This window comes from Trifolium pratense, linkage group LG3 (assembly GCF_020283565.1).
Source record: "Trifolium pratense cultivar HEN17-A07 linkage group LG3, ARS_RC_1.1, whole genome shotgun sequence".
Lineage (NCBI taxonomy): Eukaryota > Viridiplantae > Streptophyta > Magnoliopsida > Fabales > Fabaceae > Trifolium > Trifolium pratense.
The window spans coordinates 15,603,172-15,631,075 of NC_060061.1; the positions used below are offsets into that span (position 1 = coordinate 15,603,172).

Here is a 27,904-nt window from a genome sequence, read left to right on the forward strand (position 1 = left end):
CAACTATTTAATTTTAATCGGACGGTTGAGAGGTACTAAAGCCAGCTGACTGCAGTCAGCACAGATTGCATTGAATCCAATTTCTAGTTTTTTAGGGTTAGAAATGCAAACAGTACGCTACTGCCAACCTTTATATAACGGCGAAATTTGTATACCAAACCCTCACAGCATTTCTTCTCCTTCTTTCTCTATTGCGGCAGGTAAGCACAACGTTCTCCTCTTTGTTCCATAGATCTATCTGTTAATCGTTTTTCGCTTTCGATCTATTAGGTTTACCTTTATCACTAATGCTTATACTTTGAGTTTAATTTAACACCGTTTTCCTTTCAATTGGAATTAGGAAAAAATGTCTCATCGGAAATTCGAGCACCCTAGACACGGTTCTCTCGGCTTTCTCCCAAGGAAACGTGCTTCACGTCATCGCGGAAAAGGTTAACATGTGCCTTTTGATTTTTGAATTTGATAGAATGAATGAAAAATTGAAACTGATTTGTGTGTTGTAAATTGTTTTCAAATCATTGATTTCTGTGCATTATTATGTTATTACCATTTTCCTCTTTGATGATTGAAATTGCTTCCATTGATAACTTGTTAATCAAGGCTGGAGTCTCGAAAACGGCTTATCTATCCTTAATCCTTTGATATGGTTTTGGTATGGAATACAAATAAGCTAGAGAATTGGCATTATTTTGCCATAGGCCTTTGGTTTGGAAGTATTTCTTCATCACTGATTGAAATTGGTGGTTTCATGATTATTGTACTGAGATGTCATTTTTAAAGATTTGTTTTTTATTAGATCAGTTTGATGGCTTATTTTCAACCTCAAATTGTTTTTCAATTTTTATTTTTATACTATATGATACACTTTGTTATTTTATATCTCATTATTGTTTCACGAAATGAATGAATACATTCAGGATTTTAAATTTAAACTCTTCAATTGTAATCTGAGCAGTCTGTTGGAATTAACTGAGTTTTCTTTTAATGAATTTTTATTTTCATTATGATTTTGTCTGTTAATTTCTATTTGAAATTATTCTTGTGACTTTATTTAAGGTGAAATTCCTAAAGGTATTCCGAGGTACATATGAATACTCTATTCCTTAGTGTAGAATTAAAATTTGAATGATAAATAATTTTTTTGGTTGCACTGAGTAAATAGTGTGACTGTTTACAGCCATATTTTCTTTTTGTAAAATTTCACACATGTTTTTGTTGTATATTTCACTTGTAATATATGTTCTTAATAAATAATAATAACATTCCTACATTATAATTGGTTTAATTTTATTTGCTCTTCAACATTGTAACCAATTGAGTTATTTATACATTTTGGTACAGGTGCTTCACTATACAAATCTCTACAATATATCTTTGTTTGCAATTTTTTTTTTGAAACGGTCCAAGTTATTTTTGTTGAGGTGCATTGAATATGGGTTCTATCATGTTATTACTATTACCATGTCATCTGTTTGCAAAACAATAATGATATTCTTGTTGGTTACTTGGTTTATTTATTTCTTACAAGTAATTCATGAAATTTGCAAGTTTGCTAAGTTTTACTACAATTGTACTTTATGACACAATCAGTGGTGGTATGTTCAGTTACTAAAACATATCATTGTTTTCTGTTTTTTTTTTTCCACCAAGGTAAGTATTTGTGTGGGTTTTACCTTTTTCGCATATGTCCAATGTGCCTCCTTTTACTGTTTTGAAAATTACCAACTGTCCATACATATATCTATTTGATAGTACCTGTGTTTGCTTCACTATTCATACCTAATGTGCTTTATGTGTTTTATATAGTTTTAATGACATCTGTCTTTATATATCTCTGTTTGATCTTTATGACCATGTATCTTAGTTTGGTGGCCAATTTTGAAATGCAAATTATATCATTCTTGAGGCTAATCGATATTAATATCTTTTTGTTTCTATAATGTGATTAACTTTTGTATGTAGATTGTCACATGCTACCATCTAGTTGCATGGTTTGGTTGTTAATGTTATGCGACTGTTCTTATTCCCTAAATACCTCATCTAATTTGCCACTGCAGTGAAAGCCTTTCCAAAAGACGATCCCGCCAAACCATGCAGGTTGACTGCTTTTGTTGGCTACAAGTCTGGGATGACCCATATAGTTAGGGAGGTCGAGAAACCCGGATCAAGTAAGTGTGATGTTTTGGCATTTTTTTAAGATCATCACATGTTCTTTTTGTCTGTTTTTCTTTCATGGTGGCTTATTGCATGATCATGTTGAATTTGTGCCTAATACCATTCCTTGCTGTTGTAGAGCTTCATAAGAAGGAGACATGTGAAGCTGTCACTATCATTGAAACTCCTCCAGTTGTTGTTGTTGGAGTGGTGGGATATGTGAAGACACCACGAGGCCTTCGCACACTGAATACTGTTTGGGCTCAGCATCTTAGTGAAGATATCAAGCGCCGGTTTTACAAGAACTGGTGCAAATCAAAGAAGAAAGCTTTTACCAAATATACCAAGAAATATGAAACTGACGAAGGAAAGAAAGATATTCAAACTCAGCTTGAGAAATTGAAAAAGTATGCCACTGTCATTCGTGTTCTTGCTCATACTCAGGTACCAAGATTGAACTTGTTGGATTTTATTTGAGTTTCTTTCTTTCTGTTAACTTTTTAAACAACCTTTATTAATTGTTTTATAAGTGAGGCATAGCAGACTTGATTCTGATTCGCATATCTGACTGTTGTATAATTGTAATCTTATGGTGTTCAAATACTGTAAATCTGGCCTATTGTGTTATATTTAATCTTTTTAAATGTTTTAGTCATGTCCATTTATTTACTTCAGTTAATGGTGAAACATAATGGTATATTTCTTTGTTTTCTGTAGATAAGGAAGTTGAAGGGTCTAAAACAAAAGAAAGCTCATTTGATGGAGATCCAAGTTAATGGTGGAACAGTAAGCCAGAAGGTGGACTATGCATATGGTTTCTTTGAAAAGCAAATCCCTGTTGATGCTGTTTTTCAAAAGGATGAGATGATAGATATCATTGGAGTGACTAAAGGTAAAGGTTATGAAGGTGTGGTAACTCGTTGGGGCGTCACTCGCCTTCCACGAAAGACACACAGAGGTCTCAGGAAGGTTGCTTGTATTGGTGCCTGGCACCCTGCTCGTGTTTCTTTCACAGTTGCCAGGGCTGGGCAGAATGGATATCATCATCGTACTGAGTTGAATAAGAAGATCTACAAGGTTGGCAAGACCGACCAGGAGTCACATACAGCCATCACTGAATTTGACAGGTATATTGGTAGACGTTTATTCCCAATAAAAACATATGTATATTGGTTAATCTTATGAAATTTCAAAGCTGTTGATATTGAATTCCATTAATTGCAATTCTCTATCAGATTATGCAATACTTAGTGACGTTATTTGCTAACTACAGGACTGAGAAGAATATTACGCCAATGGGTGGATTCCCTCATTATGGTATTGTGAAACACGATTATCTTATGATCAAGGGATGCTGTGTTGGACCAAAGAAGCGGGTTGTCACTCTTCGTCAGTCACTACTCAAGCAGACATCTCGATTGGCTCTTGAAGAGATCAACCTGAAGTTCATTGACACTTCCTCCAAGTTTGGACATGGCCGCTTCCAGACTACCCAGGAGAAACAAAAGTTTTATGGTCGGTTGAAGGCATAATTCATTTTATAATTGTGTTGTTTCCCAGTTCTGTTTGGAGTCTTTGCAATCCAATTTGACATCAAAATAAGACATTTAGTGAGTGGTCTTTTTATTTTTTAGAGTCAGTCGTTCTTCAGTTCTCACTGAGAACATATTTTTCTTATTTCCTTCCGAATTGAACCTTTGCAATCCAATTTTGCATCAAAATAAGACATTTAGTGAGTGGTCTTTTTATTTCTTAGAGTCAGTCGGTCGTTGTTTTACATTTCTCACCGAGAACACAATATTTTGTTTTCTTTCCTTTGGAATTGGAATACTTCTATTATTGGTGTTTTACATTTATCAGCTAAATTTTGATGGTACTTTTGGATATTTGCATGCCTTATTTATATTTCTATTTGTTTGAATTGTGTTTGTGGTATGTTAGTAAGACGATTTTAGGTAGTTGGAGGGAAACAAATTATCTTACACAATGTTTCCCCAAAAGAGCTTTGTTGGACTCTATAAAACCAACATCCTTTCTGCTTAGCTTTAGATAATTGTTCCAGCAACATAGAACGATTATCTTATGATCAAGGGATGCTGTGTTGGACTCTATAAAACCACCACAATTTTGCTAACAAGTCTCCGATCTCTTTGCAATTTCGATAAGAGAGCTTGCAGCAACTCAGCCTCTAACGGTGTGGGTGACATTTTTGGACCGAGCTATGTTGTTGAGATCATTTAGATTACACAACTACACAATAATAAAAGTAATTAATGAGTTTCACGTAAGAATGAATTATTTGGGAGAACCTTGAATACTTTTTTACTAGATTTTATTTATTTCTTGACTGAATATCATAGGACAAGATTACTCGAGAACCATAAGGTTAACAAAAAAATATCCTCTCAATGTTGGTGCAAATTACAATGATCAAAATCTAATGAGTAAACTATCAAATCAATCTCTGACTTTGTAAGGCACTTTTAAATATATCTCTGACTTTATGAATATTTCAAAAAGATTTTCAAATTAGTCATTCTAAGAACATGTTAGAGACAAATACGAGAATAAGTGGATAAACTTAGAGATTAAATCGTAAAATACAAAAACTTTATTCATATAAGTAGTTAAATATAAATACTAACTTGATAACCTAAAAACGCTCATATGAGATTAAGATGAGATTAAGCAAGTTTGTTATAAATACTAACTTGGACATTTAACAAAGTTAAAACTTTCGGGGAGAGTTTTCTACTCATATGGATCCAACAAAACTCAAGAGATTATTCTCTACGCGCAGAGAATACTTGATTTATGAAAACGAAAAAAAAAAAATCCGACATGTTACATACTCCCTCCGATCACATTTATAAGCAAAAAAAAAACATTTCAAATTTTGATCTCTATTATAAGCAATAGTTAACAACTATGTTGGTAATATACTCTTATTTAATTATATTATTTTTCTTTAACCATTTATTTCATTTTACTTTTCAAAAAGGGCATGTGATTTGATTTCCAAGAAAAAAAAATGCTTATTTACAAAGGGCAATATAGGGAACTTATTTATGTTTTATATTAAATCAAGAAAATTAACACACTTAACTTTAATACACTTAACTTATTCAAAATTACAAGAATAATGTTTGGTCTCTTTAATTTCAACATATCTTGAGAGAAGGTAATTTTTGTGCAGATTGACTCGCCAAGTATGGATCTACTATGGACCAAGGTTTAATGGTTTGAGAATCTTGTCCTCCTACGCTATCCATTACTGTTTCGAGTGATGCTATTCGTCTTGCGAGAACTAAACCTCATTTTTTTCTTGTTTATTTTCTTCCTGATAAAAAAAATTCCTTAATCACCTCGTATTTTTTTGCCTATAAATGTAAGGTGGTATGAGTTTATTAACTTTTTTTAAAAGCTGAGGCAGCTTTAGAAAGCTCGTAGCACAACACAAGGCAAAAACGATACCGTAAGTAATAAATAATAATCGGTGTCTTACGTTTTCTTTGTTTCGACAATGTCAACTTTGTACAACACTCTGAGAAGCACAAGAAACATAATTGCTCATCGCATACGCGCATTTGCTTCTCAAACCAAAACCAACGATACCACAACACAGTTACTATACCAATTGAACAAAAATATTTCCCATTTGATTCGAACTGGTAGATTAACAGAAGCTAGAGCATTGTTTGATTCCATAAAGCACCGAAACACAGTAACATGGAATTCCATGATCACTGGATATGTTCAACGGAGAGAAATCGCCAAGGCACGCCAACTGTTCGATGAAATGCCTCACAGGGATGTTGTGTCATGGAATCTCATTATATCGGGTTACTTTTCTTGCCGTGGAAGTCGGTTTGTTGATGAAGGAAGAAAGCTCTTTGATCAAATGCCCCAAAGGGACGGTGTATCTTGGAATACTGTCATTAGTGGGTATGCTAAGAATGGAAGGATGGATCAAGCTCTTAGGGTTTTTGAATCTATGCCACAACGGAATGTTGTTTCGTGTAATGCTTTGATAACTGGGTTTTTGTTGAATGGTGATGTGAATTCGGCTGTTGGGTTTTTTAGGACTATGCCGGAGCGTGACTCGGCTTCTCTTACTGGCCTTATATCTGGACTTGTGAGGAATGGTGAGTTGGATATGGCTGCTAGGATTTTGATTGAGTATGGGAATGAGGGTGATGAGAAGGATGATTTGGTTTATGCTTATAATATCCTAATTGCAGGGTATGGGCAGAGAGGAATGGTTGAAGAGGCGCGGCGTCTTTTTGATGGGGTTATGAGTGATCAAGGTGATGGAAATGAGGGTCAAGGGAGACTCAGGAGGAATGTGGTATCTTGGAATTCGATGATGATGTGTTATGTGAAAGCAGGAGATGTTGTCTCTGCTAGAGAACTCTTCGATAGGATGATGGAGCGGGATACTTGTTCCTGGAACACCATGATCAGTGGCTATGTTCAAATATGTGATATGGAAGAGGCTTCAAAGCTTTTTTCCAAAATGCCAAGTCCTGATGAACTTTCATGGAATTCAATAATATCTGGGTTTGCGCAGATTGGTGATTTGAAACATACGAAAGAGTTCTTTGAGAGGATGCCCCGCAAGAACCTGATCTCGTGGAACTCGATAATAGCTGGCTACGAGAAAAATGAAGACTATAAAGGTGCTATTGAGTTATTTTCGCAGATGCAGCTTGAGGGAGAGAGGCCAGATAGGCACACTTTTTCTTCAATTCTCAGCGTGTGCACCGGGTTGGTGGGTCTTTACCTCGGTAAGCAGATACATCAGTTTATTACAAAGACTGTTATTCCTGATTTGCCAATAAATAATTCCCTCATTACCATGTACTCGAGATGTGGGGAAATTGGTGATGCACGTGGTGTGTTTAATGAGATGAAACTTTATAAAGATGTTATAACTTGGAATGCAATGATTGGTGGTTATGCATTTCACGGCTTTGCTGCACAGGCTCTAGAACTTTTCAAACTGATGAAGAGGCTTAAAATTCAACCTACATATATAACCTTTATTTCGGTTTTGAATGCCTGTGCGCATGCAGGATTAGTCGAAGAAGGGAAGCAACAATTCAATTCCATGATTAATGACTATGGTATTGAACCACGAGTTGAACACTTTGCCTCCCTTGTTGACATCTTGGGACGGCAGGGACAGCTTCAAGAGGCTATGGATTTGATTGATAACATGCCAGTTAAACCAGATAAGGCTGTGTGGGGTGCTCTATTAGGGGCTTGTAGAGTGCATAATAATGTAGAATTGGCCCAAGTAGCAGCCAAAGCTTTGATCAGTCTTGAGCCAGAAAGTTCAGCTCCTTATGCGTTGTTATTTAATATATATGCTGATTTAGGACTGTGGGATGATGCCGAGAGGGTGAGAGTGTTGATGGAAGAAAATAATGTCAAGAAGCAAAAAGGGTATAGTTGGCTAGATTCTACCAATCGTCAATGATAAATTTTTCCATTTAAAAAAATACTTCAATCAGCAATGTACATCAAATCATGCCATTGTTAGAGATGCTCCCGTTCAGCCTAAGTTCATATTGTCAGATAGAAAAATTGATCTTGTCATCTGATTAAGTAGATAATGACATAAATGTTAATTTGACATGAAAGAATAGTACATCTTCTGGCAAAAATGTGGAGGTAAGAAAGTGGTAGTTTTCTCTTTATTAGTATTCTTGGATTGGTAAAACATTGTGAATTTGTAGCTGGAGGTTACAGTCCTAAATATCATAACTATTTTCTCGTTTATTTTAATAGATCTATTTGCTGGTGTCAGCAGCAAGGGACTGCAACCTTCGATGGCTGCAGGATTGGTATGTTTCTTACTAATTCAACTGCTTCTTGGTTAAATATTTCTTTGTGATATACATCTGTTGGTTAATATATATGACCCTATATCGTGGAATGTTTCATAAATTAAACATACAAGTTACGAATCCAGTCCTTTACTTGATGTAGAAGAAAACTTCTTTAATCGCACTGCCTGTGAGAAAGAATGGAATACAGCAGAGGGAAACTTTGAGCAGATTTTTGTTTTAATGGCTAATTTAGTTCTGTTAATGTAACATATGAGAAAACTGATTGTAAATGGGGCCATTTAAATGAATCCACGAGCTGTACCACCATCCAATGCAGTAGTAGGGAATGAAAATACTGATACTGAAAGTGCTCGATGCAGAAGTGAAGTCTTTACAAGCTCATTGGTTATGTAAAAGGTAAAAATGTTAGAACTAAATTTCTGTCAGTGCCTGACTCACTCTACCAGATGCAATGGTGAAAAGGACAAGGAAAGGAATGGTCTGCTGCATCAAGTGGTGCAAATGTGGACAATCTTGTATCATTTGCCCCTATTCATTAGTATCTACCTTTTTTAGAAAATGCATTCAAACAAAAGGAAAAGAAGAGTGCTCCACAAGCTTCTGATGAACAGGCAGATAGCACTTCGAACAAGGTAATGCATAGTTGGTACACATTAATATCTAAATAGCAGAATCTGATTTAGTGTCTTTATTAAAAATGCGCAGGGGAAAGGACAATGTTCTCAAAATTATTTGACCTCCTCCTGGGTTTCAAGAAGAGATACAAAGTTAGGATTTCCTGATCATTGTCTCCATGCACGACAGTCGATGTTACGTATGTTATGTTCTGCTCTCTTGAATTATTATATGGTTGTTCTTGCAAAGAAAAGGAAAGTAAACTGTCGGAGCAAATCAGGGTAATACTGGTCGTGGGCTTATGGGGTGGTGCAAATTCCATTGATGATGGAAGTGGAGAATTACAATTGGGAGCTTGCTTGGTTTCCAGATAAGTCAAGCAAGTGAGTATGGATTGTAGCAATGACATGACAGAAGTGAAGATAGAATGGAGTGCAAAATTTGAGATGCTTGTGTGTTTAATACTTTTAGGTTCTATTTTTCAAAAAACAAAAAATTGGGTTCTGGTACGTGTATTTAGGTTATTTATTGGTTTTAGTTAAAAATTTAAACTCGCACTACAGCAGAATGATGTATTTATGACCGTGACAAAGTGGTAATCAGATGATGAGCTAGCTATTGTGATTTGTGATGAATGATTTTGGCATGCTAGCTTTTGGTTCTTTCCACCTTACAGAATCTAATTTTGGCTGAGGTTCTTTGAATGGGAAATCAATCTTTATAATGATATGTTGGACCTGATAAATCCAGTTTCTCTCTCGACGGAGGAGGATAGTTGGGGATGGAGGCCGGAAGGGGGTGCTGTCTTTACGGTAAATTCAACATACAGGACTGTTTACGCGCTGTCTGCTTCGGATATTCTAGTTGTGCCGTTACACGCGGTGATTTTTACTTCAATCTGGAAATGCCCAGCTCCATCAAAGGTTAGTGGTTTTGTTTGGCAACTACCACACGGCAGAATTCCGACCCGTAGCAACCTGCTTTCGAGACATGTTATTGATAGTGACGGTGATAGTTCTTGTGTTTTATGTGGGGAAGAATTGGAGACAGAACTGCATTTATTCATTTACTGCGAAATTGCTATGCTGGTCTGGTTGGAAGTTTTCGCCTGGTTGCAGATTCCTCTTGTGCTACCTCACAATCTGTTCTCTATTTTCAATTGTTTGCTCGATGTGGGGAATCGTAAGGTTAGAAAGGGGATGATTATGATCTGCTGTGCGGTGGTTTGGATCCTTTGGAGATGCCGCAACTCTATTCTATTTGACAATGATAGGAGTGCGGTCGATGAGCTTGTCGAGGCGGTAAAGGTTACTTCGTGGAAGTGGTGGATTGGCGAACCGTCTCCCTCTACTTGCCTCTTTTATGAATGGCGGTCCGAACCGCGTTTATGTCTTCTGCGCTGATTCAGGCCAATGGTTGGCGTTTTTCAGTTCTTGTAGCTTCAGCCTGGCTTTTGTTTTTTCTGGCTTACTGTGATGTTTAGTTTTACGTTTTTTCCTTGCTGGTTGAGGGCCTGGTTTGTTGCTGGTTTCCTCTTTTTATTTCTGTTTTGTACTCTCTATTTGGGTGTTGATTTAGCATGCGCTATGCTGGATTTTATACCCTTTTTTTTTTCAATAAAATTTAGCAGCTTTCAAAAAAAATAATCTAATTTTGGCTTCAATTTTAATTCGAATATCAATATTTTCAAACTTAATTATTTTGTTTGGCAGATGTGGTTTTACCTACTCAAATGTAGATGTAGCTTCCCCAATTCACAAAATAAGTGTCTTTCAAGGTTCTTGCATATAGATTAAAAAAAAATAATGTAGGGATAAACTTGCCTACCTTTTGTTTAACCACTTTTTCAACTTCGGATATGTCAGCATATCGATAAACCTATCCTTTTCATGCAAAGTATCCTCAACAAGACAAAGTCGAACATGAAAAACCCAGCAAGCAGAAAATGAAAACCAAAACCAAGTGTCCCTTTGAAGTATGCAATGATCACCAACTCAGACTTGTTTGAATGTCTATTACAATCGACAGCAGATGCAACTAACCAAATAGATTTATTCATGACCAAGAACAATTTATGGCATGAAAATTAGCATGATTACTGTTTTAGTGAACGTGTTTGCAATTCAAAGTAGATTTACACTACACTTAATAATTTTGAATCTCCTAGAACGTACAAATATAACAAGAATCATATAAAACTTTGGCCCTGGGTAGTATTTTGTACCTGTGCTACAATGGAGCTTTATGGGCATGGGTAGAATGTAGAAGGTTAACTGATTAAGCTTGTGTGCATTTATAACTGATTAAGCTTGGTAACAGAGTACTCTTTTGAATCTGTTATTGAAATCATATGATTCATTTTCAGAGCATCAATGATTATCACTCAACTCATATCTTGTCTTTTTGAACTAAACAACTGACAGATCTAGCTGCTGATCTGAATGTGTAATTTAAGTATGTGAATAAAGTATTATGATATTGCAGTTAAGAAATATTAAAGGCATACAGAAAAAAGGTCCAACCAGCTAGAAAGTATTTGATGCAGCAAGCTGTACTTGTTAAAGGAAATTATGCAGCCTGTATCTAAACCAATCTAAAACTACCAACACTTTATCAGTGAAATGTCATGAAATTGGAAATACTTTGTTATTGAAAATGCAATTTAACAGGTCTGCTATGAGGTTTTTTAGAAGGGCTCATGTCTTTGAACTAGAGACAGAACAGATTATAATTATCTGCAACTAACTCAATTTGAAAGAGAGTACAAGCATGTACAAAAGCTCCATCAAGCATATCTTAAACTAGGAGGCTTTTTTTAAGTAAGGGTGTATTCAACTGTGATTTAATTTAAAGTGCAATGTGGCGGGATCTTAAAACATTGAAATATAAGGTTGGATACATACTTACTTTCTTCCTTTAAAATCAAATTCACTTTACAAGAGCTTCTTTACCTGAACAGAAATTTTAACACCATCATGATTACCCATATTCGGCTGCTAGCAGCACATATAGGTTAGCTTAATGCAGAATTACTGATGCAATTTTGAACAAAGCAGGTGGTGGTGGTGAAGCAATGAAATCATGAACAATAGTAGCAGGAAAACATATTGCTGGATGGCATAACAATATCTGGAAATGATGAACGAAGTATAACCTTCCAGAGTTGAACTATTGTCACTAGACTTATAGGATAGACATCTCAGAATGCAAATGGGATTCATTCATACTTGATACTGGGTTCGACAAGAAAAATTAAAATAATAATTAAACTAGACACCAGCATGACAAAAGATGTAACTTCATGGCCATAGGCTTGATTGGATACAAGATTTAGGCTGTAATACTCACAAATCCGCCAAACAGATCGATCTACACTACTTAAACCCCAAACAGATCAATCTAAATAAGATGCTTCAAGAATGGATAATTGAACTAAAACATCAGCCTGACAAAAGACGTAACTGCACGGCCATAGACTTAATTGGACACATGATTTAGGCGGTAAGTAACACTCGCAAATCAGCCAAATAGATCAATCTAAACAAGATGCTTAAATCCTAAGCAGATCAATCTAAACAAGATGCATACAAAGTGGTAGGAAGAACAGCAAAATGTGTCCAATTAGACGTGGAGTGAAAACAAATCATCAAAGGCAAGTCGTGCATGTCAATAAAAAACTTTTCACTACAATGAAATAAAGCATAATTGACTATGCTACAAAAAACTACAAAGAAGTGATCCCCTTGCTTTATAATCAAGAAGGCACTGTAAAGCACAAAATCCTTCATCAGTTTTAGACAATGAACATCAAAAGCAGATTGATTTTTCCTAGTTTTACCTCGTAGTATCTGAGAGTTTTCTTCTGTATACTAAAGAATAATTTGGCAAGCTGAATTGTGGATACATTCACATCTGAACTACTGAGGAGGGGTAGAACCAAAATTACCCAAACCCATCTTCTTTCCCAACAATGTAAGCTGCTCTACAAAGTCCACTCCAATTAGGAGTTCGGTCGTTCCATATATAATATGTTTGGGAGGCTGCTGGTTGTGTGCAAGCTCTTGCAGACTGCAATATTCAACATAATTACCACCACCAATCATAACACAATTGCTTCCTTAAATGGCCCTTTCAAAATGCTGCTACTTGCTCCCGAACCAGACTTGGGTACACATCTGTTTCAGGATTTGGTCTCCCTTCAATCAATGCTTCAACAGTCCTCGCCAATGCTAGCTGCCTGTCACTAGATAAGAGATTTTTGACACCGGCAGTGACCACACTTATTGACTGTCCATAGAGCTTCTCGGCCCAGTCAACAATATTACTTCTGCTAGCAGAATTCGCCAATGCCAACGAAACATTCAGAGACTTAATCTTTTTCACATACTGAAAAGCAGCAGTATCAACCTCACTCTCTCTCAGCGCTGTTTCCACAGCTTCCACTTCAGTCGGATTAATGGTTTCCGATGAAATAAGATACGCTGAAAAGAACTAACAAAATTCCCACCCTCAGTAAACAAATAATTCTTCGACAACAAATGATCACGAATCCGGTGATCCAACGCAGTAGCAACCATTTCAGCCGGACCACCAGGCGGACAACGAATCCAGAAACAATCTTCTCAACCAGAGAGAATGTTTTGGCAGAATTTGCCGTAGATGAGAATTTTGTAAGAATATAAAAAACACTTTATTTGATAATAAATGAAGAAGTTTAACCTAACGGGTGAAAGGTAATTAGGCTGGCTAATGAGAAGTTTAGGAGGGAAACAGTATTAGTAATACACTTTAACTAGTGCCCCATACAATACACCGTTTAACATTTTCCTCGTCAAAATAGAAATATGATTCCATCCACATTACAATAGCAGTTGGCACCAATTATTCCCTCGTCTTGTTCAAAACAAATTATTCCCTCCTCAAAGTCTTCTTGCGACTCCTTTCCGCAGCGTTCCAATCTATCGGAGAAGAAGAAGTCACAACTCCACGGCGGCGACAGCGAGGTATTTCACATTCTCCGACTCAATTTCATTTTTCTATTTCCCCCTAAATTATCATCCTCTGCATGAAACTTCAAAAATGATTTCTAGGTTATTTCCCCCCCAATTGTTTCCCTTTGCAATCGAACACTTTCGCTTGAAATCTTGCTTTATAATTCCTATTTTGCTTCTTCTTCGGCTATATTACTGAATATTCTTCCATTTTCATGCTTAATCAAAAGAAAATGTGGCGCGTATTGTTAAAAAGTGGAGAAAATCAAGAAAGTGAAGATAGGCTGAGCAACTTACCAGATTGTCTTCTCCTTCACATTTTGTCATGTTTGGATTCCAAATATGCTGTTCAAACTTGTGTTTTGTCCAAAAGATGGAAGTTTCTTTGGAAAAGTATTCCAACTCTATCGCTGCATGCTTCAAGATTTCATACTCTTAGGCAATTTACTCAATTTGTGTCTAAGATTTTGGCTCTTCGTGATGGTTCAATTACACTGCACGCTCTTGATCTTGTTCGTCAAGGTACTATTGAGCCTTCGATTCTTAAAAGGATTTTGAAGTATGCTATGATAAGACTCTGCTCAAGAAATTAGGAATTTCTGTCCTCGGTGATAGTGATCTCATTTTGAGACATGTTTCTTTGTGCAAGGCTCTTACATCTCTTAAGCTTTCGATGAACCCTAAAAATCGTTATGATACTAGCACACCATCATTTCCAAAATCTTTGGATTTGCCAACATTGAGTAGCTTGGATCTAACAAATTTCGCCTTTTATGGTGATGAAAACCGTCGAGCTGAGCCCTTTTTGGGCTTTACCAGGTTGAATTGTTTGAGTCTTAGTAACTGTATTGTTAGGGATGCAGAAATCCTCAACTTATCAAGTGAGACCCTTGTCAATTTAGCTATACATAGGCCTACAAAAGATATAAATATAGCTATAGTAAACAATCCATCAGACTTTGCTAAAATTGAGTTATATGCTCCAAATCTTTCTACCTTTACTTTTACCGGTAGTCCTGATCAGAAAATATGTGGAACCGGTCTTTCTTCTGCAAAACAAGTAAATATTCATGCAATAGTGAATTCATTGTGGAAGTTTTTAACGGATCATGAGGGGCCTCCAATGGTTCTATTGAGTTGGCTGCAAGACCTTGTCAATGTAAAATCAATGACACTCTCTTCAACTACTCTTCTGGTACCTTGGCATGTTTTGAGGTTTTAATTTTAATTTCTTGTCAAGATTCTTTATATTATTTAAAATTTTGTTTAAAATCAGTTGACTTTCATAACTGATCATATTTCACTCTCATTCTTCATTGTTTAGGTTCTCTTCTTAGTTCCTGATTTATCTGAGGTTCGGCTCCCTTCTTTGCATAACTTGAAGTCGATGAAAATAGAATTGATAGCACCTATATCTCAAGAGAGATTACCCTTCATAGTGATGGATGTCATGTTAATGAGAGCTGCTGCCAAGTCACCTGAAGAAGCTGCTGAGTTACGAAAACAATTTGAACCATGTTGGAGATTAGATCCGATACCAGATGGAGTACTTAACTTCTTGATTCAAAACTCGCCATCTACAAATATTGACATCACATCAGCAACCCCGGGTGCTTATATTGAATATCTTAAGCAGGTAGTTAAAAAAATTATTGTTATTGTAATTCTAAAAAAATAATATAAGCTCTTTTTGAAGAATTTATGCAATCTAACGTACATTATTCTTTTGTTGGTCATGGATTTTCTATGTGATTTGCTATATTATTCTCATATTGGGAGATGTGCGGCTGCATGTTGTTTTGTTTGCAAGATGTGCTATATACAATTTAGACATTTCATTATAGTTAATTTTGAGTTACTTTGTCTTAGTTGAGTGGTATTTTTGAAATATGCCTACTGCCTGGAGTCTCTTTGGGAGTGATTTTGTTGAAGAGTTTATCCAAACTAACATATATTATTCTTTATAGCATATTTTGGATTTGCTATATAAATAATTTGTGATTTGCTTAGTCAATGAACTGACCTTGCCGAGAAGAACTGTCGGTCAAAAATATAAAGCAAGTAAAGAAGCCACATCTTTATTTGCTTTTGTTGGGCACTTGGCCTTGTGTTGCTTTTCTGGCTAGTCGCACTAATCCAATTTTAAAATAAAAGTATAATTAAGGCACTCTTTGTAGTTACTTGTGAGTTTACTTTGTTTTTTTTTTTGAGTGGTACTTTTGAAATATTGCCAAGTCGTGTAAAGAAGTTGTCAAGTTATGAAAAACATTTAAAGAATGCCAGATGGAATAGTTGACTTTTTTCTACAAAACTCGCAGTTTGTGGAAGTTAACATCTTAACAGATTACTCGAATTGTTTTAATCTTAAGTAGGTAGTTATTTAAAAACCATAAGGGAGTTGGGTCTGGTGTTTTTTTTTTAGAATCCGAGCTTAGATAATTTTAAATGAAACAACCATTAAAAGAGTTTGTGATTGGTTGTTACTAAAGATGTTGTAAAATCTATATAGGGCACAGAGGCTATCATCTCTCGTTTGCTATTCGGCGCACCTGCCTCCTCTTCTACAGCACCTGCTTCTGTGCCTGCCTCCTCCTCTACGTCACCTGATGCGCCTGCCTCCTCCTCTATGGCACCTGCTTCTACTGCTGCACCTCCCAATCTTCATCTCTGTCACGCCTCCTCCTCTATGACACCTGTTTCTGCTTCTGCGCCTGCCTCCTCCTCTACGACACCTGCTTCTACTGCTGCGCCTGCCTCCTCCTCTACAGCACCTGCTTCTACTGCTCTACCTGCCTCTTCTGCACCTCCCAATCTTCATCTCTGTCATCCCGAAAAGGTAATATTCCTCACAATATTTTTTCTGCATTGATCTCCTTTGAGTTTCTGTTACTACATTTTTTTGTGCCATTTGTTGTTTTCATGTGGAGATTCCCATTTTTGTGATATTTGAGAATGAGATAGCATATTAGATTATTCAAGTAGAAATTGTTCAATAATGAAGGCAGAGGCATCTATATTTAATCAGTTTTGAATTCTTGCATATGCAATCGTTGGTTTGCTTTTCTATACCTGTTGCAAACTTTTTTCATATATGATTGATTTTCCAATGACGATTTCATAGTGTTACTTTTTATGCCTTTAGGATGATAAATCATCAAATGAAGATAAGGTGGAGTTGCGTCAATCTAACACCGACTCTCCAATTCTAGATAACGGGCAGTGAAGAGATCTTATATTGCCTACAAATTACAATGCCTTCTCTGTGAACCTTTCTTTTAAGTGACTGAAAATATCAGTATGGCTGACTTTACTGAAACTTGTTTGATTTCACATGAACTCTTCATTTGATGTCCATGAAATTCATCTAGCCGGTAGTCTTCAATTTAAAAGCCAGATAGTAATATACGTACAAATCTCGATTCTAACTTGCAATGTACAAATCCTATACTCTGTCAATTGTGTGTGTTTGTCTCTGTATGAATAGGTGTCAATTTGGGAGCCTTCATGAATCATGTAGGTGCAACTGAACCTCCTTTATCGATGACTTTTAGTTTTGCGGTATAATTTGTTTTTTGATCCTGATAATTCAAGGTTTTCTTTAATATAACTTGTACTAAAGTGTACATTGCGTTTATACTCATTTTGTTGACACAACTTTGCTTATAATGAATTAAGGAGTTCAAATTGCATCTTTATGAGAAGCTACAAAAAAATATAGTTGTGGTTTGTTGACACAACATTTTTTCTTTTCAAATTGTTTCTCATTGCAATCAATTAGGAGTTTGATTATGCATTTGTAATTGAGAGCTCGACGTATAATTATTCATTTTCTTTTTGTTCTGTTATACAGTAGTATTGTAGAATATAATTCATTTTCTTATTCTTAGAAGAGAATATGATTCGAGAAAAGATGAAGAGAAGAAGGCACTATGGGATGAAAATGTAGACAGTCTCAACTCCCTTGTCATTTTTTAATACAAAACATGTTGTAATATAGTTTTTTAGGGACCACCTTAGAGTATGTCTTGGATAGTAGATGCAATGTACAGATCCTATACTCTTCCAATTGTATGTGTACTGTGTGCTTGTCTTTTGTCTTGGATACTAGATGCAATGAATCATTTAGTTGCTACTCGACCTCGTTTATCGATGACTTTTGATTTAGTGCTATAAATTTGTTTTCTGATCATGATAGTTCAAAGCTTGTTCGATTGAGGTATTGCATTGTGTCACTGACTCTGTAATTATGCCAATAGACTAGCTTTAAACCAGGATAAAAAACCGCTACCAGCACACCAGACTCATTCTCTATGTCAGCCTCAATATTTTTTTTTAGGCTCATCATGTAAAACAGTATTGAAGTATATTTGCTGCGAAATTTTTACATGAAATGATGCTTGCTATTAGTGGTTGGTGCGCCTATCCCGAAGTCTCAGTATCAAGAGGTTATGAGTTCAACTCTCACTTATGGCACTTTTGTTTTTTTTTTTTTATTTTAATTCATTTATAATGAACGTTTCATAAGCTATTTTTAAAAATGTTTCCTTTTTCAAAATTGTGAGTTTTTTCAATAAATAAAACCACTCTATAACTTACAAATAACTTCACTATTTTACTTTTTTCTTAAAAAAAGTACATTTTATTATTTTTTTTTTGAAGATAAAGAATTAATTTCTGAAATTAAGTTGCAATTTTTATTAAAATCACTATCAATTTTTAATGATATTAGCTTGAAGTTGTATTTTGTTATTATTGATTTGAAAGTGATTATTTTTTTACATTGTTGATGTTTACATTTTAAATAAAAGATTACTCTTTTTTAAAAATTATCGGTCCATTTTTAATGATATATCGCTTAATTTTTTATATTTATCGATTTAATTTCAATACTGTGGAATAACATTTTCTTTATATTAGTTATGACTATTTTTGATATTGTTGATACTATTTACAATTTAAATAAATGATGTTCTTTTTTCAATTTAAATAAAATGCTTCTTGTTGATATATGTAGTGCAAATACATTCTTATAAGTATTTTGCCAACCATGCAGACTCGTACCTACACAGTCTTAGGATCCCTCTCATTTTGATGTGAATTTGTGTCGTTCATGTGTCATCTTTTAACTAGAAGTTGCCAAGAACCGCTCATTGTTTATACGCGTGTTGTGCACCAACGATCACTCCTGCCCTTGTCAGCTGTAGGCGTCACATGCCCACCAGCTTCTGTCTGGTTCGTCCCCGAACCACATCGTACTGATTAGGTCTGTGTCGACTGATACACATAGACATTGAGCTTAAAAAAGTTAATTTTAGGGATTACTATGACTAACGGAAGTTAAAATGGTTGTTTATTAATTGATCAATTAATAAATTATAATAAACTTTGTTTTGTTTTAATTTTGTTTGTAATAATTCTCGATTTGTTTCAATTTGGGAATAATTGTGTGTATTCTTTTAAACTAATAAAAATGTCAAAATAATTGTTTTTGTTATCTTCACAGAGGTATCTGTTGCGGCTAACATTTCATCTTCTTTCCATTATAATATTTATTTTAAAAGTCTCACATTTTCCTATATAAAATAAAATAAATATACATTTTAAAAATGAATATGAATTTAATTCATATGGTTCGTTACCCTTAGATCCAATAGAAATTAAGCATTTTACCGTGTCATACAGTTAAAATGAATGCAATGGGATAATTTGGCGGAATAAACCGTTACTATTGAATGTTGTTAGTACTTATCCTATTTTTTCATATCATGTTATTTAAAATGCATAAAACTTAATTCTTGTGAACATAACTCAATTAGTAAGGATATATTACATTTATATGGACATTTGAGGTTTGAACTCAGAATCTTTCATTTATTCATCTCAAGAGGTGAATTAACAATTAGTCTACTTAACAAAAAAAAAAAGTTTAAATGCAGTTATGACCCCCTTATTTTCAATTTTTTGAAGTTTTGGTTTCTTATCTTAAAAATCAGGTTTTGTCCCCTTATTTCATATATATATATATATATATATTTTTTTTAACTTCGAGTCCTCATTCCTATTGGGAGTCAATTTTAATGATATAACAATGTCAATTAAGATATGGCAAATAACATGTGGATTATACAATTACACATGTCATTATTATTTAATTTAATTTTAATAATGAATATATTACAAAATATTTAATGTATTATATAACATTTTAATGAACGTAAATATTTATAATATTTTTTTAGAATTAAATTAAATAATAATGACATGTGTACTTTGATTTATCTACAAAAATGACTCGAAAATGAAGTGGAGGATCAAAAGTAAAAAATAAAATAAAATAAGAAACCAAAAAGTTATATTTTAAATTAGGGGAACAAAACTTCAAAAATTTGAAAAAAAAGAGACCATAATTGCATTTAAATTTAAATAAAATTAAGGCTTAATTGTATATTTGGTCTCTTATTTTTATGTTAGATTTTAATTTGGTTCCTTACATTTTAAAAGTTTCAAATTGGTCTTTTTAGTCAAATTTTTGTTTAAATCGTTTGCGTAGCTAATGGATTTGCGTACGCAGAAAACTTAGGAGAGTACTATGCGAAAATTTTAAAAGAAATTAATTCAAAATTTAATAAAAAGTTAGAAAAAATTAATTTAAAATTTAATGAAAATGACGAACTTATGTTGACGTCAATAACACGAGGATGTACTTAAACTTGCCAAACACTTTAATTTTATTCTACTAGTTTTTCAGTTATAAGCTATCAGCCATCAGCTATCAGCTATAAGCTAACTTTTCAGCTATAAGCTAGCTTATCAGCTATCAGCTTATTTTTACCAAACTTAGGCTTAAACTCAAATTAAAAAGCTTACAAATGAAAATAATAGGCTTAATTAATAAAATGGTCCCTTAAAGACATTTTTGGTTTCAGATTGGTCCCTTAAAGAAAAAAAGGTCCAAATAGGTCCCTTAAAGAAAAAAAAGTCCGAATAGGTCCCTTAAAGACATCTCTGTTAATCAGTTTGGTCCCTAAAAAGAGGTCTAAATAGGACCAAACTGATTAACGGATATGTCTTTAAGGGACCTATTCGGACTTTTTTTTCTTTAAGGGACCTATTTGGACATTTTTTTCTTTAAGGGACTAATATGAAATCAAAAATGTCTTTAAGGGACCATTTTACTAATTAAGCCAAAATAATAATAAACGAATGCTAACTCCTTCCACACTGTAATCACAGTTCGCACCAATTTTTCTCTCTTAGATAAGGAACCCTAGAAACACAAACACATCGATTCACTCAATCCATTTTCTGTGACTCCTTGCTGCTGCAGCGTTCCAAATCCAATCCATCGGAGAAGAATTCACAACTCCACGGCGACAGTCAGGTATTTTACATCCTCCCTATATACTTTCCAGGTTTTGCCCCCAACGCAACACAGAATGTCTCGCTTTATAATTCCTCATATGCTTCTCCTTTCCTTATATTACTGAATATATTTTTCCATCTCTCATGCTTAACAAACACAGAATGTCTGATTCTAACGAAGAAAGCTCGATGATTCTACAAAATATGAAGAAAAGAAAACAGTGTGATAATCAAAATGATGACAGGCTCAGTGACTTACCAGACTGTGTTCTACTTCACATTTTGTCATTTTTGAACACCAAACAAGTCGTTCAGACTTGCATTTTGTCTAAGAGATGGACACATCTCTGGAAACGTATTTCAACCCTCTTTTTGCATTCTTCAAATTTTTCCACTTTGAAGTGTTTTGCCAAATACGCATCTAAGATTTTGACTCTTCGCGATACCTCAACTGCACTGCATGCTTTTGATCTTGACCGTTGGGGTGATATTGAGCTTCAACTCTTTAAAAAGGTTTTAAAATGTGTTTCTTCCCAAAATACCCACCTCAAAGAATTAGGAATCTCTCTACATGGTGATACTAGTCTCGTTATGAGCTGTGTTTCTTCATGTCATGCTCTTACATCTCTTAAGCTTTCACTTTCCCCTAGAGGTAGTAGTCGCACTCATGATGATACACCAACATTATTTCCAAACTCTTTGAATTTGCCTTTATTGACCAACTTAGATCTAACAAATTTCGCCTTTTGCGGTGGTGAAAGCAATTGTGTCGAGCCCTTTTTCGCCTTTACCAAGTTGAATAGTTTGGTCATTCATTATTGTAAGGTAATTGAGGCTCAAGTCCTCAGCATATCAAGCGAGACACTTGTGAATTTAACTATAGCAAGCCCTTTGGAAAAAATAAATTTGGCCAAACAAAATAATCTATCCATGTTGGCCGAAATCAAGACAGATAATTTATCCAACTATGCTGAAATCCATCTATCTACTCCACATCTTTGTACCTTTAATTATACTGGTTACCTTATTCAAAAAATATGTGGGTCCGGACTTTCTTCTGTTAAAAAAGTAAATATTGGTGATTCACGACAATTTCATGCTTCGGTGGTGCATAGTTTGGTTATATTCAACTGGCTGCTTGACTTTGTCAATGTAGAATCATTGACACTCACTTCAACTACTCTTCAGGTAACTTGTCTTGTTTTCAGGCTTTTTTAACTTTCTTTTTGACATGCTTTTTTATATGTTTAAAATTTTGTTGAAATTTGATTAAATTGCATAAAACTGATCTTAATTCACGATCATTTTTCAGATTCTATCCTTACTTCCTAATTTGTTGGAGGTTAAGCACCACTCTTTATGTAACTTGAAGTCATTGGATGTTGTATTGATACCACTTTATGATGGATCTTTATCCCAATCAATCAAAGATGACATGTTAAAGAAAGCTGCAGCCAAGTATCATAAAGAAGTTGCGAAGTTTAGCAAGGCATTTAAAGCACGTTTGGAACCACCTGTCATTCCTGATGGAATAGTTGATTTCTTACGACAAAACTCGCCGTTAGCGGAAGTTAACATTTCATCAGATTTCCCGCATGTTTTGAATCTTAAGCAGGTAGTTATTTAAAAAGCATATGGAAGTTGACTGTCGTTATTTATTTTGAGATAGATAATTTCAAATGAAACAACCATTAGAATTTAGTAGAGTCTGTGATAGGTTGTTATTAGAAGAGTTTGTGATAGGTTGTTACTAAACAGGTTGCAGAATCTATAAAGGGAGCAAAGATTGTCAAGTATCGGTCGCGATACGCTGCACCTGCCTCCTCCTCTATTGCACCTCCTTCTGCCACTGCCCACGCTTCTGTTGCTGTGTCTGCCTCTGCTGTACCTCCCAACCTTCATCTCTATTGCGGTGAAAAGGTAACATTCGTTGCATGCATTTTGATAGATCCTCTTGAGTTTCTGTTACTAAATTTTTGGGTGTTGTGGAGCTTTCCATTTTTGCGATATTCCAGAATGAGATGGTATACTGGATATCTTTAGGAACTGTTGTCTGCAATTTACTGAAGTAGAAATTGTTCAAGAATGATGACAGAAGTATCTATATTTAAATTAGTTCTGAATATTTCATTTTCAGTTATTGTGCGTTTAATTTTTTATGCCTGATGTAAACTCTCTTGATATGATTGATTTCATAGTGACAATTTATAGTTACTTTTTCTTCCTCTAGGATGGTAAATCATCAAATGAAGACAAGGTGGAGAAGCACCAACCTAACACTAACTCTCCACTTCTAGATAATGGGCAGTGAAGAGTTCTCATATTGCCTAACAATACAATGCCTTTTGTTTGAACCTTTTTTTGGATATCAGGTAAGTGACTGGAAAAAATTGTAATTTGGCTAGCATTTAGTATATCACATGAACTTTTCATTTGAGGTCCATGAATTTCATCTAGCTGGTATTCTCCCAATTGTAATGCCAAATTGTAATGTGCGCTTATCTTTTGTTTTTGGGAGCCTTCCTGAATCATTTAGTTGCTAGTGGACCTTGTTTATCGATGACTTTTGATTTAGTGCTATAAATTTTTTTTCTGGTCATGATAGTTCAATGTTCTCTTTAATATAGCTTGTACCGAAGAGTACATTGGTTATATTCTCATAATATGGCTTTGTTTCTAGTGAATTAAGGAGTCCAAACTGCGTTAGTGTTAAACAACCACTTGTGACGTGATTGAGTATTATAAATACCTTAAAGGTTCCTATCTAATGATTATGATTAAGAGAATATAGGAAATGATATTTCTGAGTTGATCTGATTTGATACAAGTGTCCTAAGGGCACATGTTAAGGAAGGAAAGATAGAAATTTTATCTTAAATTTTGTGTTGAAAACTACAATTTTCAAACCACTTAAAGAATGAATACACAATTTCAAAAATAAAATTCCTATTTTTTATTCTTTAACTTGTGTCCATAGGACACTTATTAGCAATTTTTTAAAATGTTATGAAACGAGTGACATGTACATGCATGAACCACTTAGCCACCCAAATGAATGAGCTTCATGGTAAATACTCTAACTCACTCCCAAACATCTGCATCCTCATTCACTTCCCTTTTCTTCTTTTTTTGTTACAATGGAAGTGAATTTAGTTTTTTTTTTTTTTTTTGATAAGCAGTGAATTTAGTTGCTTCTCGATAGATGATCTATGCTTTAACCAACAACGAGGAATGGGAAACAATGGGTAACCAAATTATAATAATGACATTACCTGAATAACTCAGAAACTAATTTGTGACATAAGTTTTAAAGCATTGCCTACATTGTTTAGCTATCATTATTTTGGATTTTTTGCAGATTTATATTTGTGATGAACTCTTCATTTGATGGTTCCTGAGTTTTACTAGCTGATAATCTTCAATTTTAACGCCATATTGTAATATATTTCTTTAGGACCATCTCCGAGTATGTCTCGGATACTAAAATTGTAATATATTCTCTGCCACTCATGTGTTCTTATCACTGCATGAACAGGTGTCTTTTGTTTTTGGTAGTCTTCATTCATCAGTTTAGTTGCTACTGGATCTTGTTTATCGATGACTTTTAATTTTTACTACAAGTTTTATATTAGTTCAAGTTTTATATTGCCTTGTCTGTCTTAAGCTTGTTGACAGGATCATCGTCCATTTTCATCATTGCCCATTCAATGGATCAGTGTCCATGTGTGTGGCAATGATACTATCAACCTAGATGAGAATTTAAGACTATACTTTCCTGCTACCCAGTCATATTAAAACACATAACTTTGCTAACTTGTTTGAAGTTGAAGTGAACTATTTTGAAGAAGATTTTGTCTCATTTGAATTTTAATCAACACATCTAAATTTGTTGGCAGTCTTATAATGAAGGCTATGTTGTGTGTTTTGCTTAATTACATCTTGAATGAAAGAAAGCTAATTTTTATACAGTTAGTTGTAGTAAGAGTCCACTAAATCAATGTCAGTATGCAAAGTGATATATTTCATTCACTTGTATTAAGATAAAAGGGAAAAAATGGATTAGGAAAACAAATACAGAATTATAAATACAAAATTGAAGCAAAGGCAATAACAGAAAACTAAAGAGAACCGTATTTGCGATTTATCATGAAGGTGACAGTGTGATTGATGTTAACTATATTTCTCCTTATCAGATGTTAAAAAATGGGAAAGAGAGCATAGATTGATAGAAGGACAGATTATTCAGAACTGACATTGTTGTAAAATATTTCAAGTTGTGAACCATCTTTTTTGCTAAGTGTTTTTCCTTGTAAATATTGTTGATTACTTTTCCAAAATCAATTTAGTTGCTATTATTGAACCCCGATTACAAAGAGTACATCTGCAAAATTTGACATTACAACTTATTAGTGCTTGTTGAAGAGTTTATCCAACATAATGTATGTTATTCTTTTAAATTGATTATGGTTTTGCTATATAATTTATTTGTGATTTGTTTAATCAAATAACCCGGCCTTGATGAGAATTGTTGATTAAAAATAGGATGCAAAGTAAACTTCAAACTGTCAAAGAGGCCGAGATTTTAGGCACTTTTGTTTTTGATGAGCGATACTTTTGAAATATGTCTGCTCCCTAATTGAGTGATATTTTGGAAGACGCATTGTTAGGTTAAAGTTGATAATTGCTCTTCCAAACATGCATGTAGTAAATAAGGTAGATGAATGGGTTTGCAAATATCTAGATGCTCTTATTTAGCTATTGGGTTGTTTGGGTTACGGTTTTTGAATTTTTATGTTAAATGCAATGAATTAGTTTAGGTCCACTTTATGTGTATTGGATGATTTCATCTCAGGAAAGCTTTTCATGTTCTCTCAATATTCTCTAAACATGCAAAGGTGCAATTGCAATTCTTATCTAGGAAAATCCGTAAATCTAAATTAAGAGGTTTATTTATGCATTAAACAAGTGGCTTGAGAATCCTTTGAGTTGTATGGGGATCTGAGTGGCGTTACTGATTGGAATGCTGATTTTGACATTATACAGTGGCAGAGACAAGTCAGACAACTATTGATGTCAGAAATTGTTTGTGTCTGGTTTTTTAGTGTGATTTTTTTTCCATCAATAGTGTTGCTTTGCTATTGAAGTTGTTTGTTGTGCTGGAGATTATGGAGATTATATTTGTTGCATTGCATCAAGAAAATCTGCAGAAGTTTGTATTTTTTTATCATTGTTCTGGTGCGACAGTTTATGTCTATTTTGCTGTCCGAGATTCTGATTTTTTTCATTTCATTCTGCGGCGGCAATCAGTCCCATCGCCAGAACTGCTATGTTTTCTGTTTTGGAATGGGATCTTTCAAACTGTGTATTTACTGTTCTGTGTTTTTTCTTCAGGTGCGTTTCAAGTTGTTTTCTTACCAACTCTCTTGGTATCCAAGCTAGGTAAATTTATGATACTGGTGTAATTCAGGGCGACTTTTCATCATGTTCTTCTGTTTGTGTGGTGTTATCCATAGTCAGCAGTGTTGTCCTTTTGTTATGAAACACAAACTAAAACACAGAATGGGAAAACATGAAACTAGTTTGTGTTTCATGTTAAGCCTTGTGTTGGTTTTATTTAGTATAAAAGTGGTTTTGCATCTTGCTCTCCGTTCGGGTGTGGCGAGCCTTTTTAAGAAATGCAGGTCAGTTGTTGTGGCAGAATCCAAGTTGGTATTCTGCATAACTTTGCAGGTCAGAGTAAATACTATCTCCAGCTTGAAATCTGATTTTTAGATGAAGTGGCGTGGCTAGTAGCAGGTGTTGGATGAAGGTTTAAAAAATCATTGATGGTTATTGAAGGATTTATGTCATGATTTGAAGGTTTTGTTGCATTTGTCTTTGTAACCAAACTCAATTTTACATTGCATTTGTGGATTTCTACCATTCAAGTTACTTTGACTAACATTTATTGTCACAAGGTGTCAACTTAAAAGTTTGTTTTTTTTAACTTTTTATATAAGCTGAAGATTCATCTAGGAAAAAGGAAAAACAAATAAACAAAACTCTCTTGTAAAAATGGTTTCGATAATATTAGTAAGTGGTATTTGGAAAAAAAAATCTAACTGGTAAAAAAAAAGGCAAAAAAGAAAAATAAAACTCCTCACATTACATGATTCTACTCTTATATTCTTGAATTAGTTTAGCGACTTGTACGAATGCATAACGATTCTACTCTTATAGGAGTATTCTTGAACTAGTTTAGAGACATGTGCATTGTGACGGGTCTATCGATTTTTATTCAGATATTTAAGTTTATTGTTATATCATGGTTAAAAATTTATGGATAAAATATTTATAAAAAATTGTTAAAATTCAAGTGAAATTATTATGCTCTTTTTTATGAAACTTGTTAAATCAATAAATTTATTTTATTGAAGTTATTGTCCATCTATATTTTTTAATTTTTTTTTGTCAAGTAATTCGGTGGCTGGAATTTCACCTTTTCTGAAGTGAGAAGATTAAGTGTTCAGATTCGAACCTAGATTCGAACCCTAGCTCCAGCATAAATTTGAACCCAATGATCTGTGAATTGAACCCAATACCTATAACATACTATTCAAACCCTCACCACTAGACCAAATCTAGTGGCTTAATTTGCTCAACTTTTTTGATATTATTAGATTTGGTGATTCATATTTTTATGCAGGTATATTTTTTTTATTTACAATGAGCTGTTGATCGAATTCAGGCATACTACTCAAACCTTTCACCACTTGACCAAACCTAGTGGCTTATATTTTTTTAACAACTGAAAATTATTTTTTTAGTAAAATACTAAAATTACATTTAACGGTAAAAAATCTGGAAAAATTATTAAAATTGATGAGAACAAATTAGGTAACTTTGGTAACAATATTTTTATTTTTTTGGAAGCATTGGCAACAATAT

At 34.3% G+C, this 27,904-nt stretch overlaps 3 protein-coding genes and 2 pseudogenes across 3 annotated transcripts; 4 read left to right on the forward strand and 1 right to left on the reverse strand.

Moving 5' to 3' along the window:
• Positions 1-117: 117 nt before the first annotated feature.
• On the forward strand, positions 118-3,780 carry LOC123918119 (60S ribosomal protein L3-like). The gene is made up of 6 exons (XM_045970080.1): positions 118-200; positions 341-431; positions 2,058-2,168; positions 2,294-2,598; positions 2,872-3,281; positions 3,428-3,780. The coding sequence occupies exons 2-6, from the start codon at positions 347-349 to the stop codon at positions 3,684-3,686; spliced, it is 1,170 nt and encodes a 389-aa protein (XP_045826036.1). The 5' UTR covers positions 118-200; positions 341-346; the 3' UTR covers positions 3,687-3,780.
• A 1,609-nt stretch (positions 3,781-5,389) lies between these two features.
• Positions 5,390-10,267, forward strand: LOC123918120 (pentatricopeptide repeat-containing protein At1g62260, mitochondrial). Its single transcript, XM_045970082.1, has 4 exons — positions 5,390-7,830; positions 7,948-8,003; positions 8,149-8,641; positions 8,715-10,267. The coding sequence occupies exon 1, from the start codon at positions 5,678-5,680 to the stop codon at positions 7,634-7,636; it is 1,959 nt and encodes a 652-aa protein (XP_045826038.1). The 5' UTR covers positions 5,390-5,677; the 3' UTR covers positions 7,637-7,830; positions 7,948-8,003; positions 8,149-8,641; positions 8,715-10,267.
• Positions 10,268-12,267: 2,000 nt separating this feature from the next.
• On the reverse strand, positions 12,268-13,942 carry LOC123914638 (annotated as a pseudogene).
• LOC123918121 lies at positions 13,301-17,789 on the forward strand (annotated as a pseudogene).
• A 3,017-nt stretch (positions 17,790-20,806) lies between these two features.
• LOC123918122 (F-box/LRR-repeat protein 13-like) lies at positions 20,807-26,918 on the forward strand. Its single transcript, XM_045970083.1, has 6 exons — positions 20,807-20,996; positions 21,139-22,165; positions 22,290-22,592; positions 22,736-22,897; positions 23,208-23,349; positions 26,369-26,918. Exons 2-5 carry the CDS (start codon positions 21,140-21,142, stop codon positions 23,286-23,288), a joined length of 1,572 nt encoding a protein of 523 aa, XP_045826039.1. The 5' UTR covers positions 20,807-20,996; position 21,139; the 3' UTR covers positions 23,289-23,349; positions 26,369-26,918.
• Positions 26,919-27,904: the final 986 nt, after the last annotated feature.

Excerpts from the sequence above, each read along its gene's own strand:
- LOC123918119 (XM_045970080.1), top strand. The coding sequence starts at position 347 with ATGTCTCATCGGAAATTCGAGCACCCTAGACACGGTTCTCTCGGCTTT. Across the intron at positions 2,599-2,871 it reads GTGTTCTTGCTCATACTCAG|ATAAGGAAGTTGAAGGGTCT; the intron begins GTACCAAGATTG and ends TGTTTTCTGTAG. Across the intron at positions 3,282-3,427 it reads GCCATCACTGAATTTGACAG|GACTGAGAAGAATATTACGC; the intron begins GTATATTGGTAG and ends TGCTAACTACAG.
- LOC123918120 (XM_045970082.1), top strand. The coding sequence starts at position 5,678 with ATGTCAACTTTGTACAACACTCTGAGAAGCACAAGAAACATAATTGCT.
- LOC123918122 (XM_045970083.1), top strand. The coding sequence starts at position 21,140 with ATGTCTGATTCTAACGAAGAAAGCTCGATGATTCTACAAAATATGAAG. Across the intron at positions 22,593-22,735 it reads ATGTTTTGAATCTTAAGCAG|GTTGCAGAATCTATAAAGGG; the intron begins GTAGTTATTTAA and ends GTTACTAAACAG. Across the intron at positions 22,898-23,207 it reads ATCTCTATTGCGGTGAAAAG|GATGGTAAATCATCAAATGA; the intron begins GTAACATTCGTT and ends TTCTTCCTCTAG.